Here is a 25,429-nt window from a genome sequence, read left to right on the forward strand (position 1 = left end):
GTTGGATGAAATTCTCCCAGGTTCCACAACATATGATCTTAAAGCTGAAAAATCAAATGCTGGAATTTCTGTAGTATAATTAGAATTTTTATAAACTTTATCCAAGTTAACAATGCATGCCAATTGTCAAAAGGCACAAGCTCAAATTGCATTGGTTGATCATGTTCAAATGGGTCCCATACAAAGATTACACCCGACTCAAAATGGACCCAGATTAAAATATATAATGAAAATTGAGGGCAAAAAAGACGACCTCAAACCCAAACAAAATTTTCTGAAGTTCTACTGATGATGTAAGACTTTTACAAGCACTAGAAATACAAAACATTGCCAGACTAAGACAGCTTTCCCCCTGAGAGAGAAAAAAATCATTGGGTTTAGCATCTCCTTGGCATCCCACGTAAGCAACAGATCGAATAATTAGTGCACTTGCAGTCATGAAGGCCTTCTCTGTGGGGTCATGCTGTCATCATCACGATCTCGGACTCCATATGACTCGAAACTGGCATTAGGCCTTCCACTTCTGCCATATCTAAAATGACTTTTCTCTTCTTTAGCCCTTTGAGGCGAGTCTTCATGTTGGCTCTCAATGTGTCTGTCAAAGCCCCGTGGGCTTCCACGTTGGTGGAACTCTGAGGATTTCGGAGGATTATGAGCCCTAAAACCTTTAGCATCATAGGGCAAATGCTTTATATTGCCATCAATATCATGCTGCCTTACAGAATGGAGCATTCCATATCTCTCACCATGGCCTCTTCTATCTTCACCACTCTCATCATGCCTCGCTCCCCTAGCAAAACCAAAAAATCCATGGAACCTGCTAGAGTACATGGAACGATAATACTCATCCGGCTTCAATCTTCCAGGGGAGTCCGGTAGGTCATACCTATCAGGTCGTGAGAAGACCCTACATTGCTTGTAGTCATGATCTCTAAGACGATCTGGTGAGTCTTTCCTATCATTAACCCATCTTGAAGAATGAGGTGGGGAGGCATGGTTTCTGGATGTTGGGCCATGGCCAACCATGTGATTCTCAAAGCCTGGTCGCCTATGGGGTGACCTCATTCTCTCCATCCTGGCTTCAGTCTTGAAATTTGGAGGAGACCCACTGTGCCTGCGTGAACCAGGCCCCCCATTCATCCCATCACTCCTTCCCCTGGGTGCTGTCCACATATGGGGGGAGCGAGTCCTGGATCTTGATGGAGATCTGGTACAAGACCGAGATAGCTGAACAGGCCCTCTACATGGGGAAAAGCTTCTCTCTCTCCTTGATAATGAATTCTGAATTGATAATGATGAATCCATGCAGTCATCAGACACAGGCCTGCGATACCGCTCTCTGGCCACTTCCGGACCATATCTGCCAACCTGACCCCAATCAGTACCAGCATGTCTATCGGGGCACTCTCTTGAATGTCCAAGTCCCCTCTTCATACCACACTCTCTCTCTCTCTCAATTGGTGATCCCCTTCTTGATAGCGAACGATGTGTACTTCGCAATGGAACATTTGTTGATCGTCTGGGTAGCCGACTGGCAGATCCCACACCACCAGCTCTAACAATTGTGCCATCAGGTGCAACAACAAAGCCACTACTCTCCACCTTTGCCATGGCAGCAGCAGCCGCATTTCTTGAATCAGGGTGAGTGAAACTAGGCGGGCCATAGCAACCTGATCTGTCATGATGACTCGGACCATAACGGTTGGAAGAATCAGCCCAATGGTTGCCTCTGCCCCGGCCCTGAGCATGCTGAGATGATCCACCCCTTCCAACTGATCTAGGAGCATCTGTATCCCTTTCAGCTTTTGAATCTAAACCATTGCGACCATGATACCTAAATAATAAAAATGTACTATAATCAATAATAGTATAACAGTTGATGGGTTTACCAATCAAAAACTAGAAAACAAGAATATAGAGAACCTTCCAAAAGAGTTACCTGCTTGCCCTAACATATGACTTATCTGTCCTGTGAGACCCATCAGCATAATTTGGCCTCTCGATTCGAGACGATAAGTCTCTCTTCAGTGATGATCCCACCCTTCTCAAGGACTCACGAGCACCAGAGGCATCCATAGAAGGAGCAACATGATTTTGGCCAACAGAATGAAATCCCCCATCCCTCAGGCCATCTCTAGAACTTCTACGACATTCAGGCAACTGATCCCATCCAGAAGACTTCATTCTTGATAAATGGCTTAACTCCTTGGTATCATCGCCTTCTTTAAGAAACTTACCGTCTCCAATCGCCCTATCATGACCTACACCAAATTCTGGAGCATCTCTCGCGTCCCTCCCTGACTTCTCACTGTGACTTCTCTGAACTGTATTCACAATACTTCCAATACTCTGATTCCCAAATCCAGCATTCCGAACATCTGCTTCGAACGAGCACTTCAATAAGGGTTGAGCAGCAGCATTTTGTGCATCCTTCTTCCCAGCCCCCACTCCATCATAGCTACCATTGGATAACCCTTCATTTTTGCATGCCATATGATCAACCTGGAGAGGAGCAGGCGGGAAACCGGAAGCAGCTTCAAACATATCATTCTCTCCATTGTCAAACCCATAATCCACATGTTCTGATTCCCCTTCCTCAGTGCCATCTTCACCCCATGTATTTAAAAGAGATTCTCTGAGTTCCCCATCTTCATATTGAGAATCATCATCTTCGAGGTCAACTGTTTCCATTACAATAGCCCGACCAGCATCATTTTGAGATGCATATAAATCATTATCGCAATCAAAATGATCACCTAAAGCAGCCCCAACAGGACCATTCACAAAACCACCCAAAAGGTGTTTACTTGCTTCATGGGAACTCACAGGACAATCCAAGGGAGAGGCATCAATCACTGCAGGCACCGCACCCGCTGAATTGCAGTCAGAAGTGTTGGAGATGATATGAACAGATTTATCAGTTATGGTGGCACCCAAATCAACATCAGACTCCACAGGAACTTTATCATTGTCCATCTTCAACTCTGTAGCAGTTGTTTCATATTCACCAGCAGTTGTGCTTATGGAAGGAAGCACACCATGATTAGAGGATCCTTGCCTATCCTGAGGATGAGAATTTGATAGGCAAGGGCTTATTTCTGCTTCCCTGGCCTTATCAGCATGATCACATTGAGTTTCACCTATACCATCCGGGCTCACAAGTTCACCGGGTAAGTCACCCGCATTTATCACATTTGCACAGATATTTCCATCAGAGGCTTTTTCAGCAGGAGGACTAACAGTATGACGCTGATCAGTGTCGCCATTCTGAGAATCATGATGAAAACATCCATTCATCTCAACTTGAGAACTGCTTATCTGAGTGGGTTGCCCCGTTCTGGCATCAGTCAGGCAACGATCAGCAGACAAGTTATCAAGATAAGCTAAAGATGCTGGATTTCTGTCTTCCTCCAAGGCTGGTTTATTGATTAACAGGTCCACTTTGGGATGTGATTCAGATGGAGAAGTTGCACGGCCGCAGCTCACATTCACACTGGAAACCAGAAGAGAAGATGAGGTTTCAGCTTCCACCCCAGAGCCAATGCAGACATCGTCCTTTTCTTTCTGCACCACATCAGTCACCAAAGGGTCCCCTAATGAACCCAGAAGACCTCCAGCTAGAGAAGAAATTTTTGCTGTGCAGCTGCCCATCTCCTGATTATGCAAAAGTTTTGTTTCCTCGACAGAAACCACCACAGCAACAGAGGCTTTGTCCAACTGATGCTCCTCTTGGACCAAACCATCACCACAAGGAAGAGAGCAACAATCATGATCTACAACAGAGTTATCTTTGGGTACACCAGGTATGTCTTGCACTTCAGTATCCAGTAATCTATGATCAACTTTTGGTATGTCGCCTACCTGAATTCTGGCATCAACAAGTTCAAGAGCATGTTTGACATCTCCACACTCCATGACACCTCGGGAAGTTTCAATGTTTTCCAGATTTTCATTATGAACACCATTTTCACCGACAACATCAGGAGCAAGTGGCTCGGAATCCATGACTACATCACAATTACTCTCCCATGCATCCATCACAGTGTTAAGATCCCAGTGAAATCTAGAATCATGGGAAGAATGTTTTGTCCCTGTTTTGTCTGAAAAATTTTGCAAGGTCCCAGTAGAGTTTTCTGCATCATGTGATTCATCCAATTTCATTCTGTCTGATCCCTTACCAGGCAACTCTAAGGTAGAAGATGCTTCAAGATGTATCTCAGATTTATCACGCAAATCTTCAGAACTGTGCTGAAGTTGATTCTTTGTTATTTCAAATAAGGAATGTGATTCAACACAAGTGGAGCTTCCTAAAAGGTGATCTGCTTTAGAACCATGTCCATTAAAAACTAAACCTTCAGGATTCATGCTATCACACGTCATGTCGCTGTCACAAGCAGCAGCAGCCAGTATTGAAATACCAGAGAAATCCACAGCATCATAAATCTCTTCATTTAAATCCTTTAAACCGGTTTTATCATCAGCAATGGATCTTTCTTGATGCTGTTTTGAATATGATGCAGTCCTCTGATTTGAAGCACATCGGGTCTCTTCCATGTGATCAGAGTCATTGGAATGAGAAGATGGTTTGGGTGGTGGTGATGGAGAACGGACTAACAAAAATCTTCTTTTCTTTATTGGAACACTTTCTAAAGCATCACTGAAGTGTCGTCCAAGAATACTTACACCAAGCTGCAATAAGAAAATTAAAGCATTAGAAATCCTGGGTGAACATCAGCAGTTTCACACAAGAATCACAAAATTTCACATAAAAACCTTCTCCGATTCAGAAACTGAAATGTCCCCCTCTCTTTTTAATTCTTTATCAGCAGCATCCTCACTGTCCTTCGATCTTTTGTTTGTAGACTTCTTTTTATTTCCCCCAGGAAATGAAGTCCTAGCTCGTCTTACAGCCCTTTGCCTGCCTTTAGAAGCTGTCTTCCAGTTCAAGTGAGGATCGATAACTCTTGATAGTTCCAGTCCAACAGTGCTCAGCATGTTCCCTGACAGGGATCCTTGCCTATCAACTGTTAATTTGCCACCACAGCTCTTGCAGGTATTTGATCCTTCTTGGTGATTAGGATATTCAAGAGAAGAGGGGGAACCTCTAGTACAAGTACACAAACGAATCTGCAAGGTAAAATTTGTCCTCTATTAGAATTGATAGTGTGCTTTGAAAGAAGAAATGGAATGAAAACATCAAGTATAAATGCTTTCTGAGAACCGGTGATATTGTTAAACAGTTTGAGACTGTCTCAAGAACCAGCTTAAGCAGAATAACCAACCAATTCTAAAAGAAAGTAATAACATTACTTTTGTTATGTGGGTTAGTATCCTTCATAAGAAACCATATTCGAGCATGTTGTTGCATTAACTGGTTAACCATAGTACAACATAACAGAACATACACTTTGAGAAGTATGCCAGAAATTCTTGCATTTACTTCATGTTAAATTGGAGTACGACATATTATGCCTTAAAACTAGAAGATTGGAAACCAACCATTGACTCAAATCCCTCATCTTCTTGCTTCCCAAAATGAAGTAAAAGACCTAGATGGTATCAATCACATCACCAGATCCAAATCAACATGAGACCGCCTCTGTAAAACAACAAAGTAAGGATTAGCACCTGCACACTCATCACGTTGTTTGGTACATTCGAAGTAATTAAATAAAATGAGCAGAAAAAAAAAAAACTTTGCAATTCACCGAGAGGGCTGATAACAGACTGTCTGTTAAAGCCCTTAAAGGCCATTACCTTGAGGCTGATCATGTTAACCAGCCTTATAGGCATGCCTGCATCTCTTCCTTCAGTGCAGATTCAGAAAACAAGAACTATGGAGCCAGATTAACAGTGTCAAACTAAAAGTTTCAAGCACACAGGCACAGTACAAAATCTATCATTACTCCTCCAAAAATTGGCAGGGGGACAACACACACAAGAAAAGGCAGTAAGGGTTCCCCCATTCCATACTCTTGCCAGTCTCCACCAGAGCACAGATAACTATTCAGAGGACGGATAATCATTCACCTCTCAAGAGATCAACCGCCTAGCACCACTGTACCTAAGATTTCAACCATAGCTAATAAGGTGTATGCCAAGTAAGGAAAATCCCCTGAGCACTAAATCTTGGATCGAAAAAATACCAAAACGTCCTCCTCTGCCAAAGATCATCTGATCAGAAACTTAAAGCAGCAAAGAAGAATCACTGCAACGAAGGAACAAGGGTCACCAGATGCCCAAATCCAGTCTCAAGCCAAAAACCTCCATCCCTTCAAAACAAAGGGAAACCCCAAAATCATCCCAGATTTTAAGGCTATTAGCAGAAGCAACAGAAAATAAACTCGGATGACGATGAAACAAGTGAAGGCACTCCAAGAAGTAATTAACCCGGGAAAACCCTAAAACAATCTAGTAATAACTGAAGGCAGTCCGAGAAGAAGCAAGGATGCCACTCTCCTCAGCCAATACAGCAGCTATGCTCCCTTTATAACCGAGGCAGCCTTAGAGCTAAGGAAGAAGACATGGATAGCAGATCCAAGTCCAAGCCAAGACCTATAAATCCACGAGGAAGATCACAGTAACGTCTCTTATTGCTTCATCACGGATGAGATCAGGTCAAAAGATATCTAACCAGAAAACATGGAATCTGATTTCAAGCCAAGATGTGCAAAACTCCGCCGTCTTCAAAAGGGTTGGATCTAACGATCAGCGCCCCAGATTCCACGCAAAGTCCAACCCTAGTCTCCATCTGCCATGATCCTCTGCCTTCCTGTTGTCCAAGATCCAAAACCAACTCCGATTCCCAGAAAAAGACCCACTTCCGGAGCAAATCTGGTGAATTCCTTGGCGATCGGACCGGCAGAACCCCAGCCCTTCCCATGGTGTGTCGCAAGATGACGAGGGGCTAAAACAACCTAAAAACATAGAGAAATCAAGAGCTAGGGTTTCAATACCTGGATCCAACCGAGGCCACGGCGCACGATCCTTCCTCCCTTCCTCCTGTTTTCTTCACTCCTTCCTCCTTCGAAAAGATCGCTCACCGTCCTTCTTTTCTCCTTCCCAAATCTCTCTCTTCTTCTCCTCTTCTTCTTCTAAGGCTGAACTATAAAGAAAGAGGTGGAGCGAGAGAGATTCCTTCCGTGCGTTCTTTCTTTCGAGACAATTCCTTATCTCCGACGCCAATCCACTCGCTTTCGCCGATCCTCCGCCTCTTACCTCTTTCGGTCTCTCTCTCTCCTTCTTTCTTTGCAAAACAAGAGTAAATACTACAATTATCGTCTCTGTTTGAGAACTCAATCGCCCCTATCCCCCCACCACTTATTTATGCTTGCGCTGCCCCCGGTTTTTCCCCAAAATTACCATAATGCCCTTAGGGCGTGGGAAGCCCGCACCTCTCCTCCCGGTCCTGGTTTCCCGCTTCCGCCGCCAGACGCCAGCTGGTTTTCCTCGGCTCGTACCGGCTTAGGCTGGGCCCGGCTCGGCTCGGCTCTGCCGTGTCTCCGAAACCGTAAAATTATTGGTTGGACCAGGACAGATGGTATCTGATAAAAGGACTCTATTTTTCGCCCAATGAGAACCCACGGCGGAGAATGTCTGGGGCCCGGAGAGGCTGTGGGCTTGTGGAGTCCTTTGAAATCTAGTTCCAAAGAATTAAAATCAATGTCATGGACGAAGACGAGGCCAATTTGACCTGTCACAAAATGTTGTCTAGAAGTCGCCCAAGACCTGACGTGCCTACGAAAAAACCAAAAATAAAAATAAACACAAAATATATTGGACTCTTGACGTGCTTGATTACCTTGATGTATGGTTGTACGACTTTTCCTTTGGAGCCCGTTTGTAATCTAATTGACATGAGACGGATGCTATCATATCTTCATTAGTATCTACTGGATCAGGTGTTATTTAATTTTAACATAGTTGTTATCAAACTATTTCTTTAAAATTATTCTCATTATATGCGTTCTTATTGCTTTCTCTTTCTCGCTTTCAAGATTATCCATCAAACAAATATTCCTTGACCATGACAGATTTTATATACGCTATATCAATGCATGTCATATTAAAAATATAAATAATGCATATTGCATGCATCTTTTAATGGATTTTTTAAGATTAAAATTTAAATGAACAAGTTTTGCAAGAAGCATTATAGGTGGTACAAAAAAAATTTGCTACAACATATACAAATGATTTCAAATTTTATTGTATAAAGATGAAAGACTTGGTGCTATGCAAGTGCACGATGAATGCATTGATCATCATCAAGTGTGACGAAGCACTGATATATTAATATATAATACAATATTTATAAGGGAATGTGTGTATCTAGAAGAAGGTTTGCTTAATTATCTGAATTGGAACATACTAATTATTATCACATGATGCAATGAATATTTATTTACTAATGCATGCAATTTATCAATAATGCATTTCTCAAATGATAAATTGATTGCTCATAAGTCAATATATGCGTTGTATACATGTTCATGTATCAAAGATATGATCTGCTTATATTGCCTAAATAGAAATATGATATTTTTCATCTCTCCATATATTGGAACTTCATATGTCAACATATATAATGCATCATTTGTACATCCTAATAATATATAAAGTAGAAATATTTTGCAACTTTTTGATGTACATTATATGGAATCTAACCACAACTCTAGAGTATGCAGTGGATTTTTTCTTTTTTGTGTAAATCTATTCACTTCTTAGTTTCTATATTATATTTAATTAGATCTTTTTATTTTTTTTTGCTTAGGCAAAAGGGGAAGAGGGAGAAGGGACAAGCCCACCCCCGCGTAGCAGCCCCCACTGGGCCCCCACCCTGCCAGGTCGATGCGGGTAAAAATGACCATGTGTTAGGCACCCTGGCCGGTTTTACTCATACCCTCCCCATCCGTGGTCCGGTTCGGTTATCCCTCTGGGCTCCGACTCGAACCCCATATGAGTACGTCACACTCGGCACCACCAAGGCTACTAGAGGATCAATAAGCCCTCCCAACCAAGTGTCCGAGCAGGGAACATCTCGTCTCCACAATTAGACCTCTTTATTGAATGGTGTTTATCCTTATAACCATGGATACTCTTCCTATCTTAAGTTTGTTACATTTAAAAGTCCTTCTTAAGCTTCCATCTTAATCTTTTTTCCTAAAACTACTAAAACTCTAATCTTGAAAACTCATATATATTGGTTTGCCAACCAATGACCCTCCACTCAAAATGATTATCTTTTAAAAGTTATTAGTATTTAGTTGATTTTAATTTTTTTAAATTTAGGACTCAATTAACTTGCATAAATTCAGAATCTTTAACAAATATTGTATTTGCACATACATTATATAACTAGTGCATTGAAAAGATATATTGCTTACTTGTTAAGAACTCATGGTGCGTGTATAATCTCTCTCTCTCTCTCTCTCTCTCTCTCTCTCTCTCTCTATATATATATATATATATATATATATTAAAAAGATTGTTGCTGGTGGTCCAAACCGAGAACGATTGGCACTGCGGTGTGAACGGGGTTCCGTCTGAGTTGTCTTGGTTGGTGTTGGTTGCGCTCCACCTTCCGCCAAGAAACCTGCAAACAAGCCTTGCACCACCACCAGGGTGGTGATGGCCCTCCGACGGTCAAGTCAGAGGAGATTGGAGGAGGAGGAGAGGTGATAATCGCAAGTAAGAGAGTGCTCTGGGAGATATTGCTCACCCCCCCTTTCTCCCCCCAGCCGCATATATACCTGGCTGGGGGGTCTCTCAGGGGGGTTCGTTATCGTGGGGCACGATGGTGTGGCCACTGACATGGCCGTTACAGGGCGTCGTGGAGCAGCACCGGGTACGGCCACGTCAGGGCATAGTGGGGCTCCGCTTTGTACGGCTGATGCAGGAGATCGTGGAGCAGCATCGGATACAGCCGTTGCAGAGAGTAGTGGAGCAGGAGGCCGCGGCGTGCCTCTGGGGAATAGCCTGTCGTTATCAAGAGATCTCCGACTCGGGGTCGGAGCGCTGGATCAAGGGGCAGCCGACTCGGGGTCGGGCTGCGGAGCCGAGGATATCCGACTCGGGGTCGGATTGCTGGATCAAAGGGCAGCCGACTCGGGGTCGGGCTGCGGAGCCGAGGACGTCCGACTCGGGGTCGGAGCGCTGGATCAAAGGGCAGCCGACTCGGGGTCGGGCTGCGGAGCCGAGGATGTCCGACTCGGGGTCGGATTGCTGGATCAAAGGGCAGCCGTAGTCTTCCTGGGCGCGCGTGCCGGTCACGTGGGGCATGGCGGCTTATTTCCCCCGTAACAGTAGCCCCCCACTTCCGAGCCTGGAACCAGAAGGGGAACAGGTGAAGGGAGTGATGTTTCGGGATTGCCGCCGTTCCTCGGAGAGGCGCGCGCGCTTCGAGCTCCCCGCCCTTTTTATGGCGTATGGCGGTTATTGCTGACCTGGCAGTCTGAGGATTTCGGCGGACATCCTTCCTTAATGGTGTCGATTCGCCTTTGGGGCGCGAGCGACCCTTCGGCAGCCAGGCATCCTCTGGCGTCATCGAGGCGTCACTTGCCTTTCCGCCTATTTAATCGGGGGCCTTTCCCCGTCCGTCTTCTTCTTTACAGATATTTTCAAGTTTCCCCTTTGCGCAGCTGTTGCTGCCGTCGGACTGTTCACTTGTTTCTCCTTTGGCGCTCTCGGAGCCGTTCTTACCTCTTTTCCGGTGAGTTTTCCCCATTCTTCTACTTAGGGCTCTCCATACTTTCCCCTCTTATACTAGTGTACTCCAGTCGCTCCGGTCTTTCCCCCCTTCCTGTCCCCGTCCTGACCGTAGGTTTATTGGCCATTAGGAATGGGCGAAGTGAGAGCAGACCAAATTAAGTCGGAGCTGGTCGCCACAGACTTAGACAGACTCGTGGCTCGGTACCACCTTCCCGAGGCCTGCAACGCCACGCTCCCGGGGCCTGAGGAGAGGATGTCCCATCCTCCTCCAGGGAAGATCGCCATCAATGAGGGCATTCTCCAGGCCGGGTTCCGCTTTCCCCCTTCGGACTTGGTCATGCAGGTGCTACGGGGTTTAAGAGTGGCACCGACGCAACTGGCGCCGAACTCATGGCGGGCCCTGACGGTCTTCCAGGTTCTCTGCCGTATGCACGAGATCCCCGCCACCCTGAATGTTTTTTGGGAGTTCTACAGCCTGAGCGGCCACCCCCAGGACAAAGGGTGGTGGTGCTTCGCAGCGCGGCGAGGATGCGGCCTTGTCAAGGAGGCTCCTACCTCCATTCACAAATGGAAGGAGCGCTTCTTTTTTGTTGATGCAGATCCCTCTTGGGAAATCAGGGCGACCTGGGAGACCCCGATGAAGTCTCCGATCGGCCTATCGAGACTGTCAAGGGAGGAGTCCGATGGCTTGGCCGCCTTGAAGGGGTTGGTTGCCGAGGGCCAGCTCCCCCCGGTGGCCCGCCTTATTTCCGAGGATACTTTGGTGAATGTCGGTCTGAGCTCGGTCCCCACCGACCGTGAGTCCGCCACCGATTCTTTCTTGACTTTTTCCCTTCTTTCGTCCCGTTCTTTCCTTTGGTTTCTCCGTCTCCGACTATCCCGTCCTTTTTGCAGAGATCGACGACGTCATGCGGTCGGTGAAGACAAAGGCTGTTGGTAGGGCGTCCCTGCTGGAAGCAGCCCAGAGGAGGAAACGAGCTCTTCCGAGCGGGGCCCCACCGGCGAAGAAGTCCCGTAAGGAGGTGCCTCCGACGCCGACCGACGAGTCCGGGCCCACCGATCAGGGAGACGTCGTGGGCACGGACCGGCAGCTGACGCTGTATCAGCCCTCCGGTGGTAAGATTGCCGCTACTCCGGAGGTATCATCCGAGCCTGCCCGAGACGGACGGGTCGGACGTGATCGGTCCCCGACCCGGCCTTCAACTCGGTCGGCTCCTGATGACTCGAGGAGGGACGCGCCGAGGCCCCGACCGAGCGGGACCCTATCAATTCCTGGGGTGACCCCCGCCCCGAGCGCGATCGGCCGGACTCTTCCCCAGGCGATGGATAGGGGTAAGGCTGCAGAACCACCGTCCGGCTCTGGGGAGAAATCGGGGTCTGCCTTCACTACCGATGGCGCCCGAAATCTCATCGAAACAGTGCTGCTGGAGAAGGACCGTCGGCGGGTCCGGGAGTTGGAGGTCTCTGACGTTGGGGCTGCCAGCTGTGTCTGTCTCATGTCGGTGAGTGTTCTTCTGGCCGCTTTTCACCATTTATTGGCTCTGTTGTTCTCCGCCTGACTCCCTTATTTTTCCTATTTCTTAGCTCGCCCAGTACATGATCCGTCTGGAGGAGTGCTACAAGGAACAGGCGGGGCTTCTGGCGAAGGCCGAGGACCGGCTGAAAGCAGTGGAAAAGGGAGGCCAGGCTGTGGCAGGCAGGACGACCGGGGACTTCGAGGCGAGGCTCCGGGAGGCCGAAGAGCGGGCACTCGGCTTTGCTGCCCTCGAGAAGCAACTGTTGGAGGCTCAGGAGCAGCTCAAGGTTGCCTCGGGTCTCGAGGGCGAGGTCAAGAAGGCGGATGAGCGGGCCGAGAAGCAGTCCCGGAAGGCTGCCGACTACCGGGAGAGGTGGGAGAAGGCCCAGCGGTCAGCCGACAACGCCCGCAACCGAACCCGGTCTCTTGAAGCTAAGCTGGGCGAATTGGAGTCGGCCTTGGAGAAGTCTCGTGCGAGCGATCAGGAGCTTCATTCGCGCCTGACGGAGGCTGAGGCTGCTCGCATTGCTGCCGAAGCGAAGCACAAGGAGGCTCGGGCTGAGCTGCTGAGGGTCTCCACCGAGGCGGAAGGCCGGATTGTGGCGAAGGTCTTGGAGGCGAAAGCCCAGATTATGGAGCGGGCAGAGGCGGCGCTGGCCGAGAGGAGTGCGGAAATCGGGCGTCAGGCGGTAGAGGCTTATCGCCAGTCCGCCGAGTTCGCTCATGATATGTCGGAGGCAGTACAGACCTATCGTCAGTCCGACGAGTTTGTCCGTGACGCGTCGGACGCGGGGGCCGAAGCCTTTGTCTTAGGCTTCGAGGAGGGCCTGGCAAGGGTGTCGGCTAAGTACCCCGAAGTTGACCTGAGCGAGATCTCCCTTCTCGACTCCTCTCCGGCGCCATTGCCTGTTGGTTCTCCTGCTGCTTCCCTACCTCCTGCGGACGAGCCCGACGTTCCCGACCCGGGAGTTCCTCCAAGCTGACCTCTTGTACCTTTCGTTGTCTTCTTTTTTTTTGTATACCGGCGTTTTGCCAAATTGTATGGGCCTCGGCCCTGAAACAATGAAAATTAATGCAAGTTGAATGTTTCTTCATCTCGCCTTCGTCCTTCTTTTTCTTTTAACTCTCGGTAGCGTCTTGCTGACTCCTGGCTCCCGAAATTCTTCCGGCGCTAGGCCAGGCATCCGAGGGTTAGGCCTCAGGAAACTCTTCCGGCGCTAAGCCAGGCATCCGAGGGTTGGGCCTCGGGAAATTCTTCCGGCGCTAAGCCAGGCATCCGAGGGTTAGGCCTCGGGAAATTCTTCCGGCGCTAAGCCAGGCATCCGAGGGTTAGGCCTCAGGAAATTCTTCCGGCGCTAAGCCAGGCATCCGAGGGTTAGGCCTCAGGAAATTCTTCCGGCGCTAAGCCAGGCATCCGAGGGTTAGGCCCCAGGAAATTCTTCCGGCGCTAAGCCAGGCATCCGAGGGTTAGGCCTCAGGAAACTCTTCCGGCGCTAAGCCAGGCATCCGAGGGTTAGGCCTCAGGAAATTCTTCCGGCGCTAAGCCAGGCATCCGAGGGTTAGGCCCCAGGAAATTCTTCCGGCGCTAAGCCAGGCATCCGAGGGTTAGGCCTCAGGAAATTCTTCCGGCGCTAAGCCAGGCATCCGAGGGTTAGGCCCCAGGAAATTCTTCCGGCGCTAAGCCAGGCATCCGAGGGTTAGGCCTCAGGAAACTCTTCCGGCGCTAAGCCAGGCATCCGAGGGTTAGGCCTCAGGAAATTCTTCCGGCGCTAAGCCAGGCATCCGAGGGTTAGGCCCCAGGAAATTCTTCCGGCGCTAAGCCAGGCATCCGAGGGTTAGGCCTCAGGAAATTCTTCCGGCGCTAAGCCAGGCATCCGAGGGTTAGGCCTCAGGAAACTCTTCCGGCGCTAAGCCAGGCATCCGAGGGTTAGGCCTCAGGAAACTCTTCCGGCGCTAAGCCAGGCATCCGAGGGTTAGGCCTCAGGAAATTCTTCCGGCGCTAAGCCAGGCATCCGAGGGTTAGGCCTCAGGAAATTCTTCCGGCGCTAAGCCGGGCATCCGAGGGTTAGGCCTCAGGAAATTCTACTCGTTGGTCGACCAAGGCTGGCGCATGCCGAGGCAACTGGTCGGGGCTTCAGGCTAGTCTGCTCCCGGGATGGTCATCGGGTTAGCCTGGCATCCGAGGGCCGAGCCTCGGGACCTTCCACTCGTTGGTCGGCCAAGGCTGGCGCAAGCCGAGGCGACCGGTCGGGGCTTCCGGCTAGTCTGCTCCCGGGATGATCATCGGGCTAGCCAGGCATCCGAGGGCCGTCAAGCCTCAGGAAATTCCGCTCGTTGGTCGGCCAAGGCTGGCGCAAGCCGAGGCGACCGGTCGGGGCTTCAGGCTAGTCTGCTCCCGGGATGATCGTCGGGTTAGCCTGGCATCCGAGGGTTGTCAAGCCTCAGGAAATTCCACTCGTTGGTCGGCCAAGGCTGGCGCGAGCCGAGGCGACCGGTCGGGGCTTCAGGCTAGTCTGCTCCCGGGATGATCGTCGGGTTAGCCTGGCATCCGAGGGCCGAGCCTCGGGACATTCCGCTCGTTGGTCGGCCAAGGCTGGCGCAAGCCGAGGCGACCGGTCGGGGCTTCAGGCTAGTCTGCTCCCGGGATGATCGTCGGGTTAGCCTGGCATCCGAGGGCCGAGCCTCGGGACATTCCGCTCGTTGGTCGGCCAAGGCTGGCGCAAGCCGAGGCGACCGGTCGGGGCTTCAGGCTAGTCTGCTCCCGGGATGATCGTCGGGTTAGCCTGGCATCCGAGGGTCGAGCCTCGGGACATTCCACTCGTTGGTCGGCCAAGGCTGGCGCAAGCCGAGGCGACCGGTCGGGGCTTCCGGCTAGTCTGCTCCCGGGATGATCATCGGGCTAGCCAGGCATCCGAGGGCCGAGCCTCGGGACATTCCACTCGTTGGTCGGCCAAGGCTGGCGCAAGCCGAGGCGACCGGTCGGGGCTTCCGGCTAGTCTGCTCCCGGGATGATCATCGGGCTAGCCAGGCATCCGAGGGCCGAGCCTCGGGAAATTACGCTCGCTGGTCGTGCGCTTGTCGCTCGCTGCCCGACGGGGTTTCTCCGTGGCCAGCCGCGATCATGTTTCTCCTTTTCTCTAAGCGTTGCCTGGGGGAACACGAGAAGGGCATTAAACGCTAATTAATGCATTACCTGGGAAATCGGATCGCCAGCTGCTGCTTGCGAGGAGTGTTAGTTGAGCGGCCGCGATACGCGGGTTCTTCGAGGAGGATACGGCCTGGGCGCGAGCGGAGATATGTGGACCTAGGGGTACATGACACCCGGATTGTCCTGCACAAAGAATGCGGTTTAAGGAGAATGACGCTTAGGAAATCGCGGGGAGATACGCCTCGGGAGCCGGAACGGCTTCGGTTTCAATGCGCCTGCATTTATTGGAGCCACCCGCATCGGAACGACCAGGGGGCCGCAGTTTGGCTATAAATACAGGTGCAGGTACGATGGAGTTTGCCAAGCCGGAGCTGTTCAGGTTGCCATGGATCGCGGACCTCCTCCTTGGCATATGACTGAGAGACTCCTGTTGAAGGAAAGGGGAGGCGCCCCCCTTGCGACTTCAGCCAACTAGCCGTTTCATCTGGGATCAACAAGGAGGGTCTTCCCGGCGGAACTCCGCTCTAGGCGTTTCATCCGGGATCACATCTCCCCTCCTTGAAGTTCAGCCTCCCGATTGAGCTCTGCACCAGACGCTCAGTCCGGGACCGCGCCTCCATATGCTCTTCCCCCTCGAATTCCTTCTCTTTCCTACCACTGGGGAGGATGGGAATATCCTTTGGAGGCGGCGTTCCCCTGGAGGCAGCGGGAGCTTCTTCTGCGGCGGCTCCTCGTCTTTTTGGTGAGGTGCTGGATGGCGCCTCCGGTTAGAAGCACCCACTTCCGGTGGGATTGCAGCTGCTTTGGGTTGAGGGTTTGGGATCCTCGGTCCTCAGCTCCACGGATTCTCCACCTCTTCTTTGCTTTCTTTACTCCCTAATTCCCCTCTGGGAATTCCTTGTAATCACACGAGCACGCCATTGTAACCAGAAATTATTGAAATGAAAAGTGTTGCACCTTTTCAAATTGTCTTTCTGGCCTTGTTGTTCTACTGGTAATACATCCGCAGGTTAGCGGAATTCCAGCCCCTTGGAATTTCTCGGCCATCTAGGGCTTCCAACTGGTAGGAGCCAGGTCGGTTTACCCAACGAACTTTATACGGGCCTTCCCAATTCGGCGCTAGCTTCCCACCTTCCGTAGGTTGAGATGCCTTAGCTCGCCTCAGCACCAGATCTCCAATTCTGAAAAGCTTCGGTCGGACTTTGGAGTTGTAATATCGGGCCACCCTCCGCTGATACATTGCCATCCGAACCTGCGCCATTTCCCTTGCTTCTTCCAAGAGATCCAGGTTCCCTCGGAGTTGCTCCGAGTTGGCCTCGGGTCGGTGTGCGGCTACCCGAGGTGAGGGAAGTCCGAGCTCTACGGGGACAACGGCTTCCGTGCCATAGGTTAGGCTGAAAGGCGTCTCCCCGGTAGGAGTCCGATGCGTGGTCCGATACGCCCAAAGGACATTCTCGAGTTCCTCGACCCAAGCTTGCCCCGTCCGTCCGATCCGCGCTTTGATACCTTGGAGGATTGTCCGATTTGTGACCTCGGCCTCGCCGTTGGTTTGGGGATGCGACACGGACGTGAACCGATGTTCGATCCCGAACTCCTCACAGAAGTCTCGGAAATGCTTGTTATCAAACTGTCGACCGTTATCCGAGATGAGGACCCGAGGTACCCCAAATCGGACAATGATGTTCTTCTTTACGAACTTCCGGACTTGCGCCTCCGTGATGGTGGCCAGTGGCTCTGCCTCCACCCACTTGGTGAAGTAGTCGATGGCGACAATCAAAAATTTCCGCTGGGCCGAAGCGATGGGAAATGGTCCGAGGATATCCATTCCCCACTGTGCAAAGGGCCAGGGGGCGGTGATTGGCGCCAAGGGAACAGAGGGGACTCTCTGGATGTTGGCGTGGCGCTGGCAGGCGTCGCATTTCCGTACGTGATCCTTTGAGTCTTCCAATAAGGTCGGCCAATAGTAGCCTTGCCTCATGATCTTATGTGCCAGGGACCTAGCCCCCAGGTGCGATCCGCAGATGCCTTCGTGGACTTCGCTGAGGGCGTAAGCCGCTTCCGAAGGGCGGAGGCACCTTAAGAGGGGGGCGGTGAACGAGGTCCGATACAGCCTCCCTTCGTAGAGTACGTAGTGGGCGGACTTCATAACAAGTCGCCGAGCTTGATCTTCATCTTCGGGGAGGATCCCTTCGGCGAGGTAAGCTACAAGCGGGTGTTCCGGATCAATTGCCATTACCGCTTCAGCCTCGCCGATGCTCGGGGCATCTAGGGTCTCCAGGTATATCGCCCTTGACAAGTTGTGTGCCTCAGCGCCCACCAAGCGGGACAACCTGTCGGCCCTAGCATTTTCGCTCCTTGGGACCTGCTGAATGTCAATACTGCCGAGGTCGGGAATGAGTGCTTGCACCTTCCGGACGTAGCTCTGCATGGTCGGGCTCCGTGCCTCGAACTCCCCTCGAACCTGCCCGACCACCAGCTGGGAGTCGGTGAAGACCTTCAGACGCCGGATGCCGAGCTCCTTGGCGAGTTTGAGTCCCGTGACTAGGGCCTCGTACTCCGCCTCATTGTTGGTCACTGGAAATCCGAACCTCAAGGCATACTCGGCTATCACTCCATCGGGATTGGTAAGGACCAGCCCAGCCCCTCCACCTTCAGGGTTCGACGACCCGTCAATGTGGAGCGTCCAGATCGGGAGATCGAGGCTGGGTGTTTCCGGCGGCCTAGGTTCCGCCTCCTGCACAGTGCACTCAGCGAGAAAGTCCGCGAGCACCTGGGCCTTGATGGCGGGCCGGGGCTGGTAGCGGATGTCGAACTCACCAAGTTCTACTGCCCACTTCACCAGCCGTCCCGCATTCTCAGAATTGCTGAGGATCTGCCGCAGTGGTTGATCGGTCAAAAGGGTGACAGAATGAGCCTGGAAATAGGGGCGAAGCCTCCTGGTCGCAGTCAGCAGCGCGAAGGCGATCTTTTCAGTCTTCGTGTACCGCGTCTCGGCATCCCGGAGGACTCGGCTGGTGTAGTACACGGGCTTCTGAAGTTTTGCCTCTTCCCGAACCAGTACTGCGCTGACTGCGGTTGGGGAGACCGCCAGGTAAAGGTAGAGCATCTCCCCCTCTTGCGGCTTGGACAGCAGGAGAGGAGACGCCATGTACTCCTTGAGCTGGTCGAACGCCACTTGACATTCAGCCGTCCAGAGGAAGTCTTTCGGGCGCTTCAACACCTTGAAGAACGGTTGGCAGCGTTCGGCCGATTTTGCCACAAATCGTCCGAGCGCGGCGACCCTCCCAGCGAGCTCCTGAACCTCCTTCACTTTGGTCGGAGGGGACATATCTTGGATGGCCTTGATTTTGTCCGGGTTGGCCTCGATCCCCCGCTGGTTGACAATGAAGCCGAGGAACCTCCCCTATGGGGTGACCTCATTCTCTCCATCCTGGCTTCAGTCTTGAAATTTGGAGGAGACCCACTGTGCCTGCGTGAACCAGGCCCCCCATTCATCCCATCACTCCTTCCCCTGGGTGCTGTCCACATATGGGGGGAGCGAGTCCTGGATCTTGATGGAGATCTGGTACAAGACCGAGATAGCTGAACAGGCCCTCTACATGGGGAAAAGCTTCTCTCTCTCCTTGATAATGAATTCTGAATTGATAATGATGAATCCATGCAGTCATCAGACACAGGCCTGCGATACCGCTCTCTGGCCACTTCCGGACCATATCTGCCAACCTGACCCCAATCAGTACCAGCATGTCTATCGGGGCACTCTCTTGAATGTCCAAGTCCCCTCTTCATACCACACTCTCTCTCTCTCTCAATTGGTGATCCCCTTCTTGATAGCGAACGATGTGTACTTCGCAATGGAACATTTGTTGATCGTCTGGGTAGCCGACTGGCAGATCCCACACCACCAGCTCTAACAATTGTGCCATCAGGTGCAACAACAAAGCCACTACTCTCCACCTTTGCCATGGCAGCAGCAGCCGCATTTCTTGAATCAGGGTGAGTGAAACTAGGCGGGCCATAGCAACCTGATCTGTCATGATGACTCGGACCATAACGGTTGGAAGAATCAGCCCAATGGTTGCCTCTGCCCCGGCCCTGAGCATGCTGAGATGATCCACCCCTTCCAACTGATCTAGGAGCATCTGTATCCCTTTCAGCTTTTGAATCTAAACCATTGCGACCATGATACCTAAATAATAAAAATGTACTATAATCAATAATAGTATAACAGTTGATGGGTTTACCAATCAAAAACTAGAAAACAAGAATATAGAGAACCTTCCAAAAGAGTTACCTGCTTGCCCTAACATATGACTTATCTGTCCTGTGAGACCCATCAGCATAATTTGGCCTCTCGATTCGAGACGATAAGTCTCTCTTCAGTGATGATCCCACCCTTCTCAAGGACTCACGAGCACCAGAGGCATCCATAGAAGGAGCAACATGATTTTGGCCAACAGAATGAAATCCCCCATCCCTCAGGCCATCTCTAGAACTTCTACGACATTCAGGCAACTGATCCCATCCAGAAGACTTCATTCTTGATAAATGGCTTAACTCCTTGGTATCATCGCCTTCTTTAAGAAACTTACCGTCTCCAATCGCCCTATCATGACCTACACCAAATTCTGGAGCATCTCTCGCGTCCCTCCCTGACTTCTCACTGTGACTTCTCTGAACTGTATTCACAATACTTCCAATACTCTGATTCCCAAATCCAGCATTCCGAACATCTGCTTCGAACGAGCACTTCAATAAGGGTTGAGCAGCAGCATTTTGTGCATCCTTCTTCCCAGCCCCCACTCCATCATAGCTACCATTGGATAACCCTTCATTTTTGCATGCCATATGATCAACCTGGAGAGGAGCAGGCGGGAAACCGGAAGCAGCTTCAAACATATCATTCTCTCCATTGTCAAACCCATAATCCACATGTTCTGATTCCCCTTCCTCAGTGCCATCTTCACCCCATGTATTTAAAAGAGATTCTCTGAGTTCCCCATCTTCATATTGAGAATCATCATCTTCGAGGTCAACTGTTTCCATTACAATAGCCCGACCAGCATCATTTTGAGATGCATATAAATCATTATCGCAATCAAAATGATCACCTAAAGCAGCCCCAACAGGACCATTCACAAAACCACCCAAAAGGTGTTTACTTGCTTCATGGGAACTCACAGGACAATCCAAGGGAGAGGCATCAATCACTGCAGGCACCGCACCCGCTGAATTGCAGTCAGAAGTGTTGGAGATGATATGAACAGATTTATCAGTTATGGTGGCACCCAAATCAACATCAGACTCCACAGGAACTTTATCATTGTCCATCTTCAACTCTGTAGCAGTTGTTTCATATTCACCAGCAGTTGTGCTTATGGAAGGAAGCACACCATGATTAGAGGATCCTTGCCTATCCTGAGGATGAGAATTTGATAGGCAAGGGCTTATTTCTGCTTCCCTGGCCTTATCAGCATGATCACATTGAGTTTCACCTATACCATCCGGGCTCACAAGTTCACCGGGTAAGTCACCCGCATTTATCACATTTGCACAGATATTTCCATCAGAGGCTTTTTCAGCAGGAGGACTAACAGTATGACGCTGATCAGTGTCGCCATTCTGAGAATCATGATGAAAACATCCATTCATCTCAACTTGAGAACTGCTTATCTGAGTGGGTTGCCCCGTTCTGGCATCAGTCAGGCAACGATCAGCAGACAAGTTATCAAGATAAGCTAAAGATGCTGGATTTCTGTCTTCCTCCAAGGCTGGTTTATTGATTAACAGGTCCACTTTGGGATGTGATTCAGATGGAGAAGTTGCACGGCCGCAGCTCACATTCACACTGGAAACCAGAAGAGAAGATGAGGTTTCAGCTTCCACCCCAGAGCCAATGCAGACATCGTCCTTTTCTTTCTGCACCACATCAGTCACCAAAGGGTCCCCTAATGAACCCAGAAGACCTCCAGCTAGAGAAGAAATTTTTGCTGTGCAGCTGCCCATCTCCTGATTATGCAAAAGTTTTGTTTCCTCGACAGAAACCACCACAGCAACAGAGGCTTTGTCCAACTGATGCTCCTCTTGGACCAAACCATCACCACAAGGAAGAGAGCAACAATCATGATCTACAACAGAGTTATCTTTGGGTACACCAGGTATGTCTTGCACTTCAGTATCCAGTAATCTATGATCAACTTTTGGTATGTCGCCTACCTGAATTCTGGCATCAACAAGTTCAAGAGCATGTTTGACATCTCCACACTCCATGACACCTCGGGAAGTTTCAATGTTTTCCAGATTTTCATTATGAACACCATTTTCACCGACAACATCAGGAGCAAGTGGCTCGGAATCCATGACTACATCACAATTACTCTCCCATGCATCCATCACAGTGTTAAGATCCCAGTGAAATCTAGAATCATGGGAAGAATGTTTTGTCCCTGTTTTGTCTGAAAAATTTTGCAAGGTCCCAGTAGAGTTTTCTGCATCATGTGATTCATCCAATTTCATTCTGTCTGATCCCTTACCAGGCAACTCTAAGGTAGAAGATGCTTCAAGATGTATCTCAGATTTATCACGCAAATCTTCAGAACTGTGCTGAAGTTGATTCTTTGTTATTTCAAATAAGGAATGTGATTCAACACAAGTGGAGCTTCCTAAAAGGTGATCTGCTTTAGAACCATGTCCATTAAAAACTAAACCTTCAGGATTCATGCTATCACACGTCATGTCGCTGTCACAAGCAGCAGCAGCCAGTATTGAAATACCAGAGAAATCCACAGCATCATAAATCTCTTCATTTAAATCCTTTAAACCGGTTTTATCATCAGCAATGGATCTTTCTTGATGCTGTTTTGAATATGATGCAGTCCTCTGATTTGAAGCACATCGGGTCTCTTCCATGTGATCAGAGTCATTGGAATGAGAAGATGGTTTGGGTGGTGGTGATGGAGAACGGACTAACAAAAATCTTCTTTTCTTTATTGGAACACTTTCTAAAGCATCACTGAAGTGTCGTCCAAGAATACTTACACCAAGCTGCAATAAGAAAATTAAAGCATTAGAAATCCTGGGTGAACATCAGCAGTTTCACACAAGAATCACAAAATTTCACATAAAAACCTTCTCCGATTCAGAAACTGAAATGTCCCCCTCTCTTTTTAATTCTTTATCAGCAGCATCCTCACTGTCCTTCGATCTTTTGTTTGTAGACTTCTTTTTATTTCCCCCAGGAAATGAAGTCCTAGCTCGTCTTACAGCCCTTTGCCTGCCTTTAGAAGCTGTCTTCCAGTTCAAGTGAGGATCGATAACTCTTGATAGTTCCAGTCCAACAGTGCTCAGCATGTTCCCTGACAGGGATCCTTGCCTATCAACTGTTAATTTGCCACCACAGCTCTTGCAGGTATTTGATCCTTCTTGGTGATTAGGATATTCAAGAGAAGAGGGGGAACCTCTAGTACAAGTACACAAACGAATCTGCAAGGTAAAATTTGTCCTCTATTAGAATTGATAGTGTGCTTTGAAAGAAGAAATGGAATGAAAACATCAAGTATAAATGCTTTCTGAGAACCGGTGATATTGTTAAACAGTTTGAGACTGTCTCAAGAACCAGCTTAAGCAGAATAACCAACCAATTCTAAAAGAAAGTAATAACATTACTTTTGTTATGTGGGTTAGTATCCTTCATAAGAAACCATATTCGAGCATGTTGTTGCATTAACTGGTTAACCATAGTACAACATAACAGAACATACACTTTGAGAAGTATGCCAGAAATTCTTGCATTTACTTCATGTTAAATTGGAGTACGACATATTATGCCTTAAAACTAGAAGATTGGAAACCAACCATTGACTCAAATCCCTCATCTTCTTGCTTCCCAAAATGAAGTAAAAGACCTAGATGGTATCAATCACATCACCAGATCCAAATCAACATGAGACCGCCTCTGTAAAACAACAAAGTAAGGATTAGCACCTGCACACTCATCACGTTGTTTGGTACATTCGAAGTAATTAAATAAAATGAGCAGAAAAAAAAAAAACTTTGCAATTCACCGAGAGGGCTGATAACAGACTGTCTGTTAAAGCCCTTAAAGGCCATTACCTTGAGGCTGATCATGTTAACCAGCCTTATAGGCATGCCTGCATCTCTTCCTTCAGTGCAGATTCAGAAAACAAGAACTATGGAGCCAGATTAACAGTGTCAAACTAAAAGTTTCAAGCACACAGGCACAGTACAAAATCTATCATTACTCCTCCAAAAATTGGCAGGGGGACAACACACACAAGAAAAGGCAGTAAGGGTTCCCCCATTCCATACTCTTGCCAGTCTCCACCAGAGCACAGATAACTATTCAGAGGACGGATAATCATTCACCTCTCAAGAGATCAACCGCCTAGCACCACTGTACCTAAGATTTCAACCATAGCTAATAAGGTGTATGCCAAGTAAGGAAAATCCCCTGAGCACTAAATCTTGGATCGAAAAAATACCAAAACGTCCTCCTCTGCCAAAGATCATCTGATCAGAAACTTAAAGCAGCAAAGAAGAATCACTGCAACGAAGGAACAAGGGTCACCAGATGCCCAAATCCAGTCTCAAGCCAAAAACCTCCATCCCTTCAAAACAAAGGGAAACCCCAAAATCATCCCAGATTTTAAGGCTATTAGCAGAAGCAACAGAAAATAAACTCGGATGACGATGAAACAAGTGAAGGCACTCCAAGAAGTAATTAACCCGGGAAAACCCTAAAACAATCTAGTAATAACTGAAGGCAGTCCGAGAAGAAGCAAGGATGCCACTCTCCTCAGCCAATACAGCAGCTATGCTCCCTTTATAACCGAGGCAGCCTTAGAGCTAAGGAAGAAGACATGGATAGCAGATCCAAGTCCAAGCCAAGACCTATAAATCCACGAGGAAGATCACAGTAACGTCTCTTATTGCTTCATCACGGATGAGATCAGGTCAAAAGATATCTAACCAGAAAACATGGAATCTGATTTCAAGCCAAGATGTGCAAAACTCCGCCGTCTTCAAAAGGGTTGGATCTAACGATCAGCGCCCCAGATTCCACGCAAAGTCCAACCCTAGTCTCCATCTGCCATGATCCTCTGCCTTCCTGTTGTCCAAGATCCAAAACCAACTCCGATTCCCAGAAAAAGACCCACTTCCGGAGCAAATCTGGTGAATTCCTTGGCGATCGGACCGGCAGAACCCCAGCCCTTCCCATGGTGTGTCGCAAGATGACGAGGGGCTAAAACAACCTAAAAACATAGAGAAATCAAGAGCTAGGGTTTCAATACCTGGATCCAACCGAGGCCACGGCGCACGATCCTTCCTCCCTTCCTCCTGTTTTCTTCACTCCTTCCTCCTTCGAAAAGATCGCTCACCGTCCTTCTTTTCTCCTTCCCAAATCTCTCTCTTCTTCTCCTCTTCTTCTTCTAAGGCTGAACTATAAAGAAAGAGGTGGAGCGAGAGAGATTCCTTCCGTGCGTTCTTTCTTTCGAGACAATTCCTTATCTCCGACGCCAATCCACTCGCTTTCGCCGATCCTCCGCCTCTTACCTCTTTCGGTCTCTCTCTCTCCTTCTTTCTTTGCAAAACAAGAGTAAATACTACAATTATCGTCTCTGTTTGAGAACTCAATCGCCCCTATCCCCCCACCACTTATTTATGCTTGCGCTGCCCCCGGTTTTTCCCCAAAATTACCATAATGCCCTTAGGGCGTGGGAAGCCCGCACCTCTCCTCCCGGTCCTGGTTTCCCGCTTCCGCCGCCAGACGCCAGCTGGTTTTCCTCGGCTCGTACCGGCTTAGGCTGGGCCCGGCTCGGCTCGGCTCTGCCGTGTCTCCGAAACCGTAAAATTATTGGTTGGACCAGGACAGATGGTATCTGATAAAAGGACTCTATTTTTCGCCCAATGAGAACCCACGGCGGAGAATGTCTGGGGCCCGGAGAGGCTGTGGGCTTGTGGAGTCCTTTGAAATCTAGTTCCAAAGAATTAAAATCAATGTCATGGACGAAGACGAGGCCAATTTGACCTGTCAC

At 49.2% G+C, this 25,429-nt stretch overlaps 2 protein-coding genes across 4 annotated transcripts; both read right to left on the minus strand.

Moving 5' to 3' along the window:
* Positions 1–123: 123 nt before the first annotated feature.
* LOC120103750 (uncharacterized) lies at positions 124–7,434 on the minus strand. Of its 2 annotated transcripts, XM_039123510.3 has the most exons (6): positions 6,635–7,297; positions 5,758–6,555; positions 5,500–5,599; positions 4,774–5,127; positions 1,940–4,689; positions 124–1,834 (listed from the first exon to the last, which is right to left on the minus strand). In XM_039123510.3, exons 3-6 carry the CDS (start codon positions 5,500–5,502, stop codon positions 436–438), a joined length of 4,506 nt encoding a protein of 1,501 aa, XP_038979438.2. In that variant the 5' UTR covers positions 5,503–5,599; positions 5,758–6,555; positions 6,635–7,297; the 3' UTR covers positions 124–435. The 2 variants fall into 2 exon arrangements, with proteins under 2 accessions (XP_038979438.2, XP_038979439.2); XM_039123511.3 differs by lacking the exon at positions 5,758–6,555 and having other exon boundaries at positions 6,957–7,434.
* A 5,903-nt stretch (positions 7,435–13,337) lies between these two features.
* LOC149768107 (uncharacterized) lies at positions 13,338–25,026 on the minus strand. 2 transcript variants are annotated; one of them, XM_089929679.1, is made up of 5 exons: positions 24,686–25,026; positions 23,229–23,328; positions 22,503–22,856; positions 19,669–22,418; positions 13,338–19,563 (listed from the first exon to the last, which is right to left on the minus strand). In XM_089929679.1, the coding sequence occupies exons 2-5, from the start codon at positions 23,229–23,231 to the stop codon at positions 18,681–18,683; spliced, it is 3,990 nt and encodes a 1,329-aa protein (XP_089785805.1). In that variant the 5' UTR covers positions 23,232–23,328; positions 24,686–25,026; the 3' UTR covers positions 13,338–18,680. The 2 variants fall into 2 exon arrangements, with proteins under 2 accessions (XP_089785805.1, XP_089785806.1); XM_089929680.1 differs by having other exon boundaries at positions 23,487–25,026.
* Between the last annotated feature and the right edge of the window lie 403 nt (positions 25,027–25,429).

This window comes from Phoenix dactylifera, chromosome 3 (assembly GCF_051530095.1).
Source record: "Phoenix dactylifera cultivar Ajwa chromosome 3, Ajwa_hap1_PhDact_Kaust_v1.1, whole genome shotgun sequence".
In the NCBI taxonomy this organism is placed as follows: Eukaryota; Viridiplantae; Streptophyta; class Magnoliopsida; order Arecales; family Arecaceae; genus Phoenix; species Phoenix dactylifera.

Bases quoted from the DNA above. Each gene is read 5' to 3' on its own strand.
- LOC120103750 (XM_039123511.3), bottom strand. The intron at 4,690-4,773 runs GTTTTTATGTGA...TTCTTATTGCAG, and splicing joins CAGTTTCTGAATCGGAGAAG to CTTGGTGTAAGTATTCTTGG. The intron at 1,835-1,939 runs GTAACTCTTTTG...TTTATTATTTAG, and splicing joins TCATATGTTAGGGCAAGCAG to GTATCATGGTCGCAATGGTT.
- LOC149768107 (XM_089929679.1), bottom strand. The intron at 22,419-22,502 runs GTTTTTATGTGA...TTCTTATTGCAG, and splicing joins CAGTTTCTGAATCGGAGAAG to CTTGGTGTAAGTATTCTTGG. The intron at 19,564-19,668 runs GTAACTCTTTTG...TTTATTATTTAG, and splicing joins TCATATGTTAGGGCAAGCAG to GTATCATGGTCGCAATGGTT.